Source organism: Protopterus annectens, chromosome 7.part0, assembly GCF_019279795.1.
Source record: "Protopterus annectens isolate FY-2018-M chromosome 7.part0, PAN1.0, whole genome shotgun sequence".
NCBI classification, from domain to species: Eukaryota; Metazoa; Chordata; order Ceratodontiformes; family Protopteridae; genus Protopterus; species Protopterus annectens.
The window spans coordinates 569,665,131-569,679,485 of NC_056739.1; the positions used below are offsets into that span (position 1 = coordinate 569,665,131).

The window sequence follows — 14,355 nt, forward strand, 5'->3', positions numbered from 1 at the left end:
GGTGGATGAAATTTATATGATACCTATGAAAACCTCGTGTCAGTTTGATAAGAATGTGGTCATCAGATGGAATGGAAAGATTGAAGAAGGTCTGACATGAACTCAATGTGGACATGCATGTGCAATTATTTAAAAATAATCAGTGGGTGTTACATGGTTAGATAGCTTTTCTATCACATCACCTATGGGCCTAGATGTGAAATCTCATCCTTTATTTCCTGTTTTAGTTACAGATAAAAGCCATCTTAGACTACACACATTCACATGTATTGGGTTTTAGGACTTATGGATAATTTCTAAATCTTCAAGTACTGCTATTCCTGCCTTACCTAGTATCTATATATTTTGGACCCCTGTGAAGCACATTATGTTCTACAGACACTTACAGCAGTTCACTTCATTAAATGCTAATGGTATTAAAGCCTAAAGTGTCCTGTGTCTGAGAAGGTCTTCCAGAAAGAAAGGTCTATGCATTTGAATAAGTTAACATAGATCTTCAAGCTACATGCTAGGACCTTTGTTTACAAGAGCTGCAGCAATTAGAAGCAAACATAGATGGGGGGAGATGGTTAAGGACAGCAGTAAGGGATGGTAAGTTCTGCATTAGACTACAGTTGAAGAGGACCATGGTTATATCACTGGTCTTGGTACTTGGTGATCTGTTCCCATTAACAGTTATATAATAAGCACATTTCTATGCTTTTGTGACTGCTTTTATCAGCAAGTTTTACTTTAAGTTTCAAATATAGTGATTATTTTTTTCAATTTTTCTAAGATAACTCTATCATATGCATTTTATATGTTGTAATGTTCATTTAGTTACTAGGATAATTCAAATTTAGCATTAATATAGCATATAGATGTTAAAGCTGTTTTGTACAACTGTGGTGCATTTTCCTGCACACTGAGCCTGACTTCAGGTGTTATTTTTAAATAATGTGCTATTTGAGAAGGTGAGGGCACAAAGCACCTCCATGACTACATGTATGATGGCCCTTCCGGTTGGGTCTTACCCTATCAGCTGGCAGAATGAATATACTCAAGACTGACAGGAGAAGGCTTGATGTTCAGCAGGCAGAGTAGGGGAAAACATGAGTGAAGATTTTCATGCTGAAACAAATCTAGTTTCTGCATATTAGTATGCTCTAATTTCTCCTCAGCGCACTGTTTGGTCAAGGATGTGATCAAGGATTGTGTGTGTCCCTTGCTGACCATTAACGGGATCTGCTATTCTCTATGGCCACCTAATTTCGCCTTCATGCAACTTGATCCTTCCTCTTCCCTAATATGAAATCTACCCCTGCAGTTATTCACAAACTATATTGCTGCATCCATTACATCTCACCCACCTTCACAAGTTGCATTTCAATTGCTTTCTGGTTTTCTTTTCTAATCCTTGAATTGAGGTCTGCAGAATAAGAGAGATCATTCTTTGAGCTATGCAGCCAAGTAAAATTAATATGTACAGTGGTAAAGGAGTTTTGCTCTTCCATAGACTGATCTCTGTGTGACAGAAATTCATCAGAAGCAGAAAAGACCCTTGGACAAGTACTATACAGGCTTCTTATTTCTTAATGACCTGAGACATAACTCCCTAGACTACATGAAAAGAGACATAAAGGAGCTCTCTGAGCATGTAGCCCAGGCCGGTATGACCCTGACCTTGAGTAGCATCTTACCCTCACCAAGAATGATGCCACAATATGAAGACAAGATGATCAATTTCAACAATTGGCTTAAGTACTGGTGTCATTCAAAGGGGATCCAATGCCTGTCAGCTTGGGATGATATGCTCAATAAGCCACGATGCTTCGCTAGGGACGGCTTGCACCTGTCACCCCTGGGCTTTCGGATATTGGCAAAGGCTCTTGCTACCCCCATAGTGCCTTTTTTAGGCAAAGCTCAAAAGACAAACCCACCTCCATAGGTATCACAAGGGATAAGAAACTAAGAGTAATGCTACTCAACGCCAGAAGTCTAAACCTCAAGATGCATGCACTCGAAACTCTCCTTAGCATGGAGAACATCGATATCTGTGCAGTAACAGAAACCTGGTTCAGGGCTCACGAGAGCACCCCAGCACTACCAGGTTATACCTCATACCATTCTTTTCGGCCCCAAAACTTGGACCGAACCGCAAAAGGAGGGGGAGTATCGATATTCATCAAAGATACCCACACCTCCAGGTTGGTGGCAAAGCACGAAGCATCAGAGACTATCCATGTGCAACTAACAGTGGGTAAAACTGCCTTCCAGTTTATAGCCTGCTACAGACCACCCTCCCAAACCCAGGAACCCCACTCGGCCTTCCTGAGAACACTGAAAAATATGAAGGTCTCTCCAAACACCATTATATTGGGCGACTTCAACTACCCAAACATAGACTGGGAGCATTACTCTAGCTCCAACACCCTAGCCCAAAGGTTCCTAGAATTTATAAACTCAAATGCTATGGAACAACTTGTTACCACTCCCACAAGAGGGGAAAACATACTGGACCTGATCATCACCAACATGGGGACTCTATGCTCCAGACCAGAAGTGTATCCCTCACTGGTAAGATCAGACCATAAACTAATCTCACTGGATATTCACATCCCGACCCCACCCCTGCCCAGAAAACCACAGTGAAAAACTTCTAAAGCAAATTTCACACTCCTCAAAACTGAGGTGGAATCCTTCAAAGCCCCCGGGCCTGTGGAAAATACGGCCCAGACCGCAGAATCCTTTATAAACGCATTCTATGAACACCTTCAGGAATGCATGGATCATGCGATCCCAAATAAAACCAAGACCCAATCCTCCAAAGGCAGACGTCCTGTCTGGTGGACCCCAGCCATAAACAAACTATACAATAGAAGGAGGAAGCTACTAAATGATAGAGCAAAATCCCAAAAAGGGAAGGCATCACTGATCAGTATTAGCAAAAACTACGGGCACACATAAAATTGTCTAAGGCCAGCTTCGAGAGAAAAATTGCACAGGACACTAAGGATAATCACAAGGCTTTCTTTAGTTATGTTAGGAACCTGGGTGGTAATTTCCAGATATGCTCAGAATTAGTCCAAAATGACAAAAAATACACCGAACCCACAGACATTGCCAACATCCTAGCTGACAGGTTCAAGCAAACTTCTCCCCTCCCCACCAAAAGGGCAAATATCAATCCCAGCAGAGTGCTGCCCCCCTGACATCTCAGATGCTCAGGTAAGAGCCGCCCTCTCCAAAGCAAAAAACAGAGCATCAATGGGACCAGATGGTGTCCCGGGCTGCGTCCAACATGAACTCCAAGAAGAGCTAAACCCAAACATAAAACTACTGTTCAATCTCAGCCTTACTACAGGATATGTGCCCAAAGAGTGGCGTACAGCAACAGTGGTCCCTCTCCATAAAGGTGGTGCCTCAACAGATCCTGGAAACTATCGCCCCATAAGCCTGACTAGCTTGGTATGCAAAGCTATGGAAATGATCATCATGGACCTCATAAATAAAGATATTGGGGACCTACAGACACTGGATCCTACCCAGTTCAGCTTTGTTAAGGGCAGATCCTGCCTCTTAAACCGGGTTGATTTTTTTGAAACAGTCACCAAGGCCATTGACGAGGGGAAGATGGTCCACATAGCCTACCTGGACCTCGCAAAAGCCTTCGATACAATACCCCACTCGGGCATAATAGATAAGCTCACCAGCTTAAATATAAACCCCTATGTCACTAGATGGATTGCAAACTGGCTCAAGGACAGAACCCACATGGTTAGAATTGCTGGAGCCATGTCAGACTCCAAACCAGTTACAAGTGGTGTCCCACAAGGCTCAGTCCTGGGACCTCTCTTGTTCAGTATATATTTCTCAGAGGTACAGGCCAACATGGAAGGACTGTGGCTGACCAAGTTCACAGATGACTGCAAACTGGGCGCCATAATTGACTCTCCAGCCGACACAAGCATCCTCCAAAAGGGCCTCATAGAAACAGACAACTGGTGCCTGAGCCATGGCCTCAAGCTAAATGCCAAAAAGTGTATAGTCATCCCCTTTGGCAAAAACAAAGTGCCCACAAATTATCACATAGGTAGTAATCCATTAAGTACAGAAGACGTAATTAGGGACCTGGGGACCCAAGTTGATAACAATCTCTCATTTGACAACCACGTGGCCAAAGTGGTTAGAAAAACATTTTTTATAGCCCACCTAATCATGAAGGGATTCACATCTAGATCAGGGGAGGTCATCGTGCCTCTTTACTCATCCCTCATCAGGCCCATAATTGAGTACAATGCCCCTTTTGGGATGTACCTTACCAGACACCTGCAGCAACTGGAAAGACCCCAAAAGTACCTCACCAAGAGGATCAAAGGGCTCAAACAGATGCCATATGCTGCCCGGTTAAAGAAACTCCAGCTCTACTCAGTGGCATACCGACTGTTCAGAGGCGATCTGTGCCTGAAGTATAAAGCCATGTCCAACCCGGAATTAATGGACATGCTGCACCTCAGAAAGTCCAAATCCCATTGCGCTACGCGCTCGAGAAACTTGAACCTCAGCACTGAAATAAATAGGACATGCTGGAGGGACAGATTCATAACCCAGAGGCTCCCTTCACTCTGGAATAAAATCCCAGTCCAGGTTAGGCAGAGTCCCTCATTGACTCTCTTCAAGAGGAAACTTGATGAGTGGATGGGAGATCGTAGGTTTACCCCGGGTATCACTTCTGTGTCACTGTTAGACAGAGGCACAGTATACTAACCTCGAAAAAGGGCATAGCAAAATAAATTTAAAATTGGTGGTGAAAGCCAAACACATTCTGGCTAGGCTTATAAATGCCCTAGGGCAGATAGCCTAGTATGAACCTATGAACCTATGAACCTATAATATACTGCTGCCACCATTGTTCCAGATTATTCTTTCTGAAGTGCTGCAAACAGAAGAATTTGTAGCCTAGTCATGTAGTTATTAATGCATACTCCACACATCCACTGCTCTTTGCAGCTGTCATAATATTCAGGATCAGAATCCAGATGTTCTATTAGCTACATTCATTCATAAAATGTTGTCTGCAGTAGTACAGTAGTCTGCAGACAAAAAATGTCATCCACACAGCTTGACCTTGTCCTTTGACTGCACCTTAACCTAAGCAGATTCAAAAGAGTCGATTGAAATTAAAATACCTGTCACAATATTCCTTGTTTTCAGCTCACTGCTACTGAAAGAGAACCTACAAGAACATTCCCTGCATCAACCCATCTGCTTGAAGCATCTTTCAACAGCTTCATCTGCTCCTTCAGTTAATCAAACAGCCCCTCACGTGTTTTATGAGGACTGGGTTAGCTGCAATGGCTGATATATTTTTTATTTTCGTAATAAGGTCAGGCTTCACCCTTTCATAACATGTATAGGTGTTTCTTTTGCTGTGTGCACAACACTATTCTGCATCTCCATTTGTAGTAATGCTCACTGCATGAAGTACATTTCATCATTCTTCAAACTTTTAGTCTGAAGGAGTACTAAACTCACAGATGCTGAGATCGTAAGAAAGCTATCAACCCAACCAAGCATTCTTGTTGTAGGTGACTCCATTGTAAGACCAGTTTGAGCAAGGAAATAGTGATGATTAGTTGTTTGTCTGGTGCCAGGATCCTTCAGACCATGCATGTACTCACGTTCTTGAACAACATATACTAGTATGAATCTGCCATCATTTATGCCGGTGTCCGTGACTTGAGGTGTACATCCCTGGACTACATGAAAAGAAGCATGACAGAGCTCTCGGACTGTGTGTCCAGGGCAGGTATGAGCCTAGCACTTAACATTTGACCTTCTCCAAGTATGATACCATGATATGACAAAAAATAATTGACTTCTGTAATTAGCTTAGTTTTTGGTGTCACTCAAAGGGGGGGTCCAATATTTGTCATTCTGTGAATATATGATTAGCAGACAATGTTGCTTCACCAGGATAGTTCCTAATAGGGTTTCAGTTATTGGAAAAGATATTGTCCACCCTCATAGTGCCCTTTTTAAGCAATACCACCATGATAAACCTATCAACATAATGAAACAAGCAAAAGGAAATATGTAGGTGTTACTGATTAGTGTAGAAGCCTTAATAAGAAACTCCCTACAAGCCCTTCTTACCCAGGAGGACATTGACATCAGTGCAGTGACATTGTTTAAAATAGCAGAGAGCACTTTGGATGTGCTGTAGCACATTCCACACATTTATATCACCTACTGCACAGGAGGGGGAGTGGAGCTCTCTGTCTACTACCAGAAGAGGCTCTCATCAAGGCTGGTAAAGCAGCGTGATGCACAAGAGCTTCTTCATGACAAAATAACCATCAGGAAAATCCCGTACCCTATAATGGCTAGCTATAGAAGTCCATGTATGACAAAAGAAAGCCATAACACCTGTCTAAAGGAACTTAAATCACTCAGTATTAAACCCAATGCCATTTGTCTAGATGATCTGAACTATCCAACTATATACTGGGAAACCTACACAACCACAGAGATTCCTTCACATTCTCAATACAAGTGCCCTGGAAGAATTAGTCAGAGCACCCACTAGGGGAATAACATCTTGAAGCTTGCCCTTACTAATATGGAAGCATCTTGCACTATCCCTTGCATATCTTCATAACTAGTTAGGCCTGACAATAATGTAGTCTCCTTCAAAATAAAATTGAAACCAAAGATCCCATACACCTAAAGTATCTTTAGAAATTATGTTAAGACAAACTACCTTCTAAGTGATACACTGGCAAACTTCAGATTTCCACCAAACACAGTTTACTCCATTGAATACTCAGAAATGCATGCTACCACATTATACCAGCATGTAAACAGCTGCATAGTTGCAGCTGTACCCCATATGAGCAAGTGCAGGGCAAACCTCAGAAACACATCCACATGGTGTAAACATAATATTAACAAGCTTTATATTAAAAGTAAAATAACTTAGACCAAAAGTAAGAACAATTTCCAGAATGGTACAGTCCTTGTCACTGAAATACAAAACTTAGAAGCTGAATAAAATCCTCCAAAGCCAAGTTTGAGTCTAAAATAGATACCCAAGCCAAAGACAATCAAAAGACATTTGCTCATAATCTCAAGAGCACAATGTAGCAATGTGCTGAGCTGATTGTAAGCAATGTTACCTACAGTGAGGTTTAAGATATAGTGCACTTACTGGCCATTAACGTTAACTCTAACTTTACCCCCATCTCCCCTCCATCTGTCCCTCAAGATATACTTGAAATGGGCTTACCTCCTGCTATCACTCAAGACCAATTTCTAAAAGTGCTATCAAGAGCTAAAATACTGTATCAGTGGGTCCTGTCAATATCAAATAGTATAAAACCCAATTTACCATACTCCTAACAACACTGTTCAATCTCAGCCTCCATCCAGGTTTTGTCCCAAATGAATACAGAACAGCTACAGTCATTCACCTGCAAAAAAATAAGATCACAGACGCAGGCAATTGTAAACTCATAAGTCTGACCAGCCTCATATGCAAAGTCATGGAAAGACTTATCTTGGTACAATCAGCCAGGAAAAAGCGGACTTCCAAATGCCAGACCGGTCTCTGTTTGGATTCATTAAGAACAGGTCAAGCTTATTAAAATTGGTGGATTTTTTATTTTTTTTTGAAAAGGTCACAAAAGCAATGGATGAAGGCAAAATGGTGCACACTGCATACCTTTACCTAAGCAAAGTTTTGACAGAATTCCACACTCATGCATAGTAGAAAAGCTAAATAAACTGGGAAAAAACCTAGGGTTAACACCTATACCCCATTGCGAGGGACATTCCCTCTTTGGGCAGTTGTGTCCTGACAAAAAATTTTAAAAATGGCAAAAACCTCAGCTTTGGCTGGCTAAGAACTAGATGTATTCAACTGGATGTATAAGATAATTTAAGTACCTTTATCTGCACTTTTTTTTCCAACAATACAGTATTTAAATTGATTTTAACTGTATTGCAGGAATATTAACTGAACTGGAAGTTAGTCAGTGTTTGCTGAATTTTGTTATTTGCTAGTAATTACAGGTGTGGGGGCAGCCACATTCTTTGATTTCCTGTCCTTGCCTATTTAAGTGGTACAGTGTGAAATATTTTCTGCTTAAAAACCTCAGCGTAGGCTGGCTAAGAACTAGTTGTATTCAACTGGACGTATAAGAGAATTTAAGTACTTTATCTGCACTTTTTTCAAAAAATACAGTATTTAAATTGATTTTAACTGTGTTGCAGGAATATTAACTGAACTGGAAGTTAGTCAGTGTTTGCTGAATTGTGTTATTTGCTAGTAATTACAGGTGTGGGGGTAGCCACATTCTTTGATTTCCTGTCCTTGCCTATTTAAGTGGTACAGTGTGAAATATTTTCTGCTTAAAAACCTCAGCTTTGGCTGGCTAAGAACTAGCTGTATTCAACTGGATGTAAAAGAGAATTTAAGTACCTTTATCTGCACTTTTTTTTATCAAAAAATAAAGTATTTAAATTGATTTTAACTGTGTTGCAGGAATATTAACTGAAGTGGAAGTTAGTCAGTGTTTGATGAATTGTGTTATTTGCTAGTAATTACAGGTGTGGGGGTAGCCACATTCTTTGATTTCCTGTCCTTGCCTATTTAAGTGGTACAGTGTGAAATATTTTCGGCTTAAAAACCTCAGCTTTGGCCGGCTAAGAACTAGCTGTATTCAACTGGACGTATAAGAGAATTTAAGTACCTTTATCTGCACTTTTTTTTCTAAAAATACAGTATTTAAATTGATTTTAACTGTGTTGCAGGAATATTAACTGAACTGGAAGTTAGTCAGTGTTTGCTGAATTTTGTTATTTGCTAGTAATTATAGATGTGGGGGTAGCCACGTTCTTTGATTTCCTGTCCTTGCCTATTTAAGTGGTCCAGTGTGAAATATTTTCTGCTTAAAAACCTCAGCTTTGGCCGGCTAAGAACTTGCTGTATTCAACTGGACGTATAAGAGAATATCAGTAACTTTATCTGCACTTTTATTTTCAAAAAATACAGTATTTAAATTGATTTTAACTGTGTTGCAGGAATATTAACTGAACTGGAAGTTAGTCAGTGTTTGCTGAATTTTGTTATTTGCTAGTAATTACAGGTGTGGGGGCAGCCACATTCTTTGATTTCCCATCCATGCCTATTTAAGTGGTACAGTGTGAAATATTTTCTGCTTAAAAACCTCAGCTTTGGCCAGCTAAGAACAATATGTATTCAACTGGACGTATAAGAGAATTTAAGTACCTTTATCTACACTTTTTTTTTCAAAAAATACAGTATTTAAATTGATTTTAACTGTGTTGCAGGAATATTAACTGAACTTGAAGTTAGTCAGTGTTTGCTGAATTTTGTTATTTGCTAGTAATTACAGGTGTGGGGGTAGCCACATTCTTTGATTTCCTGTCCTTGCATATTTAAGTGGTACAGTGTGAAATATTTTCTGCTTAAAAACCTCAGCTTTGGCCGGCTAAGAACTAGCTGTATTCAACTGGACGTATAAGAGAATTTAAGTACCTTTATCTGCACTTTTTTTCAAAAAATACAGTATTTAAATTGATTTTAACTGTGTTGCAGGAATATTAACTGAACTGGAAGTTGGTCAGTGTTTGCTTAATTTTGTTATTTGCTAGTAATTACAGGTGTGGGGGTAGCCACATTCTTTGATTTCCTGTCCTTGCCTATTTAAGTGGTATAGTGTGAAATATTTTCTGCTTAAAATCCTCAGCTTTGGCCGGCTAAGAACTAGCTGTATTCAACTGGACGTATAAGAGAATTTAAGTACCTTTATCTCCACTTTTTTTCTAAAAATACAGTATTTAAATTGATTTTAACTGTGTTGCAGGAATATTAACTGAACTGGAAGTTAGTCAGTGTTTGCTGAATTTTATTTGCTAGTAATTACAGGTGTGGGGTAGCCACATTCTTTGATTTCCTGCCCTTGCCTATTTAAGTGGTACAGTGTGAAATATTTTCTGCTTAAAAACCTCAGCTTTGGCCGGCTAAGAACTAGCTGTAGTCAACTGGATGTATAAGAGAATTTAAGTACCTTTATCTGCACTTTTTTTTTCAAACAAATACAGTATTTAAATTGATTTTAACTGTGTTGCAGGAATATTAACTGAACTGGAAGTTAGTCAGTGTTTGCTGAATTTTGTTATTTGCTAGTAATTGCAGGTGTGGGGGTAGCCACGTTCTTTGATTTCCTGTCCTTGCCTATTTAAGTGGTACAGTGTGAAATATTTTCTGCTTAAAAACCTCAGCATTGGCCGGCTAAGAACTAGCTGTATTCAACTGGACATATAAAAGAATTTAAGTACCTTTATCTGCACTTTCTTTTTCAAAAAATACAGTATTTAAATTGATTTTAACTGTGTTGCAGGAATATTAACTGAACTGGAAGTTAGTCAGTGTTTGCTGAATTTTGTTATTTGCTAGTAATTACAGGTGTGGGGGTAGCCACATTCTTTGATTTCCTGTCCTTGCCTATTTAAGTGGTACAGTGTGAAATATTTTCTGCTTAAAAACCTCAGCTTTGGCCAGCTAAGAACTAGCTGTATTCAACTGGACGTATAAGAGAATTTAAGTACCTTTATCTGCACTTTTTTTTCAAAAATACAGTATTTAAATTGATTTTAACTGTGTTGCAGGAATATTAACTGAACTGGAAGTTAGTCAGTGTTTGCTGAATTTTGTTATTTGCTAGTAATTACAGGTGTGAGGGTAGCCACATTCTTTGATTTCCTGTCCTTGCCTATTTAAGTGGTACAGTGTGAAATATTTTCTGCTTAAAAACCTCAGCTTTGGCCGGCTAAGAACTAGCTGTATTCAACTGGACGTATAAGAGAATTTAAGTACCTTTATCTGCACTTTTTTTTCAAAAATACAGTATTTAAATTGATTTTAACTGTGTTGCAGGAATATTAACTGAACTGGAAGTTAGTCAGTGTTTGCTGAATTTTGTTATTTGCTAGTAATTACAGGTGTGGGGGTAGCCACATTCTTTGATTTCCTGTCCTTGCCTATTTAAGTGGTACAGTGTGAAATATTTTCTGCTTAAAAACCTCAACTTTGGCCGGCTAAGAACTAGCTGTATTCAACTGGACGTATAAGAGAATTTAAGTACCTTTATCTTCACTTTTTTTTTCAAAAAATACAGTATTTAAATTAAATTTAACTGTGTTGCAGTAATATTAACTGAACTGGAAGTTAGTCAGTGTTTGCTGAATTTTGTTATTTGCTAGTAATTGCAGGTGTGGGGGTAGCCACATTCTTTGATTTCCTGTCCATGCCTATTTAAATGGTACAGTGTGAAATATTTTCTTCTTGAAAACCTCAGCTTTGGCCGGCTAAGAACTAGCTGTATTCAACTGGACGTATAAGAGAATTTAAGTACCTTTATCTGCACTTTTTTTTTAAAAAATACAGTATTTAAATTGATTTTAACTGTGTTGCAGGAATATTAACTGAACTGGAAGTTAGTCAGTGTTTGCTGAATTTTGTTATTTGCTAGTAATTACAGGTGTAGGGGTAGCCACATTCTTTGATTTCCTGTCCTTGCCTATTTAAGTGGTACAGTGTGAAATATTTTCTGCTTAAAAACCTCAGCTTTGGCCAGCTAAGAACTAGCTGTATTCAACTGGACATATAAGAGAATTTAAGTACCTTTATCTGCACTTTTTTTTTAAAATACAGTATTTAAATTGATTTTAACTGTGTTGCAGGAATATTAACTGAACTGGAAGTTAGTCAGTGTTTGCTGAATTTTGTTATTTGCTAGTAATTACAGGTGTGGGGTAGCCACATTCTTTGATTTCCTGTCCTTGCCTATTTAAGTGGTACAGTGTGAAATATTTTCTGCTTAAAACCTCAGCTTTGGCCGGCTAAGAACTAGCTGTATTCAACTGGACGTATCAGAGAATTTAAGTACCTTTATCTCCACTTTTTTCTAAAAATACAGTATTTAAATTGATTTTAACTGTGTTGCAGGAATATTAACTGAACTGGAAGTTAGTCAGTGTTTGCTGAATTTTGTTATTTGCTAGTAATTACAGGTGTGGGGTAGCCACATTCTTTGATTTCCTGTCCTTGCCTATTTAAGTGGTACAGTGTGAAATATTTTCTGCTTAAAAACCTCAGCTTTGGCCGGCTAAGAACTAGCTGTATTCAACTGGATGTATAAGAGAATTTAAGTACCTTTATCTGCACTTTTTTTTCAAAAAATACAGTATTTAAATTGATTTTAACTGTGTTGCAGGAATATTAACTGAACTGGAAGTTAGTCAGTGTTTGCTGAATTTTGTTATTTGCTAGTAATTGCAGGTGTGGGGGTAGCCACATTCTTTGATTTCCTGTCCTTGCCTATTTAAATGGTACAGTGTGAAATATTTTCTGCTTAAAAACCTCAGCTTTGGCCGGCTAAGAACTAGCTGTATTCAACTGGACATATAAAAGAATTTAAGTACCTTTATCTGCACTTTCTTTTTCAAAAAATACAGTATTTAAATTGATTTTAACTGTGTTGCAGGAATATTAACTGAACTGGAAGTTAGTCAGTGTTTGCTGAATTTTGTTATTTGCTAGTAATTACAGGTGTAGGGGTAGCCACATTCTTTGATTTCCTGTCCTTGCCTATTTAAGTGGTACAGTGTGAAATATTTTCTGCTTAAAAACCTCAGCATTGGCCGGCTAAGAACTAGCTGTATTCAACTGGACATATAAAAGAATTTAAGTACCTTTATCTGCACTTTCTTTTTCAAAAAATACAGTATTTAAATTGATTTTAACTGTGTTGCAGGAATATTAACTGAACTGGAAGTTAGTCAGTGTTTGCTGAATTTTGTTATTTGCTAGTAATTACAGGTGTAGGGGTAGCCACATTCTTTGATTTCCTGTCCTTGCCTATTTAAGTGGTATAGTGTGAAATATTTTCTGCTTAAAAACCTCAGCTTTGGCCGGCTAAGAACTAGCTGTATTCAACTGGACGTATAAGAGAATTTAAGTACCTTTATCTGCACTTTTTATTTCAAAAAATACAGTATTTAAATTGATTTTAACTGTGTTGCAGGAATATTAACTGAACTGGAAGTTAGTCAGTGTTTGCTGAATTTTGTTATTTGCTAGTAATTACAGGTGTGGGGTAGCCACATTCTTTGATTTCCTGTCCTTGCCTATTTAAGTGGTACAGTGTGAAATATTTTCTGCTTAAAAACTTCAGCTTTGGCTGGCTAAGAACTAGCTGTATTCAACTGGACGTATAAAAGAATTTAAGTACCTTTATCTGCACTTTTTTTCCAAAAATACAGTATTTAAACTGAATTTAACTGTGTTGCAGGAATATTAACTGAACTGGAAGTTAGTCAGTGTTTGCTGAATTTTGTTATTTGCTAGTAATTACAGGTGTGGGGGTAGCCACATTCTTTGAATTCCTGTCCTTGCCTATTTAAGTGGTACAGTTTGAAATATTTTCTGCTTAAAATCCTCAGCTTTGGCCGGCTAAGAACTAGCTGTATTCAACTGCACGTATAAGAGAATTTAAGTACCTTTATCTCCACTTTTTTTTCTAAAAATACAGTATTTAAATTGATTTTAACTGTGTTGCAGGAATATTAACTGAACTGGAAGTTAGTCAGTGTTTGCTGAATTTTGTTATTTGCTAGTAATTACAGGTGTGGGGGTAGCCACATTCTTTGATTTCCTGTCCTTGCCTATTTAATTGGTACAGTGTGAAATATTTTCTGCTTAAAAACCTCAGCTTTGGCCGGCTAATCACTAGCTGTATTCAACTGGACGTATAAGAGAATTTAAGTACCTTTATCTGCACTTTTTAAAAAAAATACAGTATTTAAATTGATTTTAACTGTGTTGCAGGAATATTAACTGAACTGGAAGTTAGTCAGTGTTTGCTGAATTTTGTTATTTGCTAGTAATTACAGAATTTTGTTATGAGTATAACTTTGAACTATTCTTGATAGTGACTCGTAATTTTGCCATATCATTCGTAAAATTATTAATTTTCTGTTAAATCACCGATTAAAGTCAGTCTCCATCTCTTAGCTCAAGAAATCTTTACAAATCCTAAAATAATGGTGATGGGGACAAAGGCGTAAAATCGGGGCAGATTAAATTTACAAGAGAATTATTTATAGAAAGTTGGGTTTTGTTGAGGTACATTAACCCCCAGATGCGCAGTAGAGGACAGGAGGAGCTATATAGCCAACAGTAAAAATAAAGCAGCAAGCCAGTTTATCGAGACTCCAACTCCAAGGGCTACACGTGGGTGAGGTGGGAAGGAAGCAATCAGAAAATAAAATGCGCAAACAAATCAAAGG

The 14,355-nt window shown here is 38.4% G+C and overlaps 1 protein-coding gene across 1 annotated transcript in view; it reads left to right on the forward strand.

Annotated features, from left to right (window-relative positions):
• Positions 1–565: 565 nt before the first annotated feature.
• Positions 566–14,355, forward strand: part of PELP1 (proline, glutamate and leucine rich protein 1) — a gene marked incomplete in the record, with an annotated part of 1,137,423 nt that continues 1,123,633 nt past the window's right edge. The window contains 1 exon segment of the mRNA XM_044076299.1: positions 566–591. Coding sequence (XP_043932234.1) covers positions 566–591 — 26 coding nt within the window.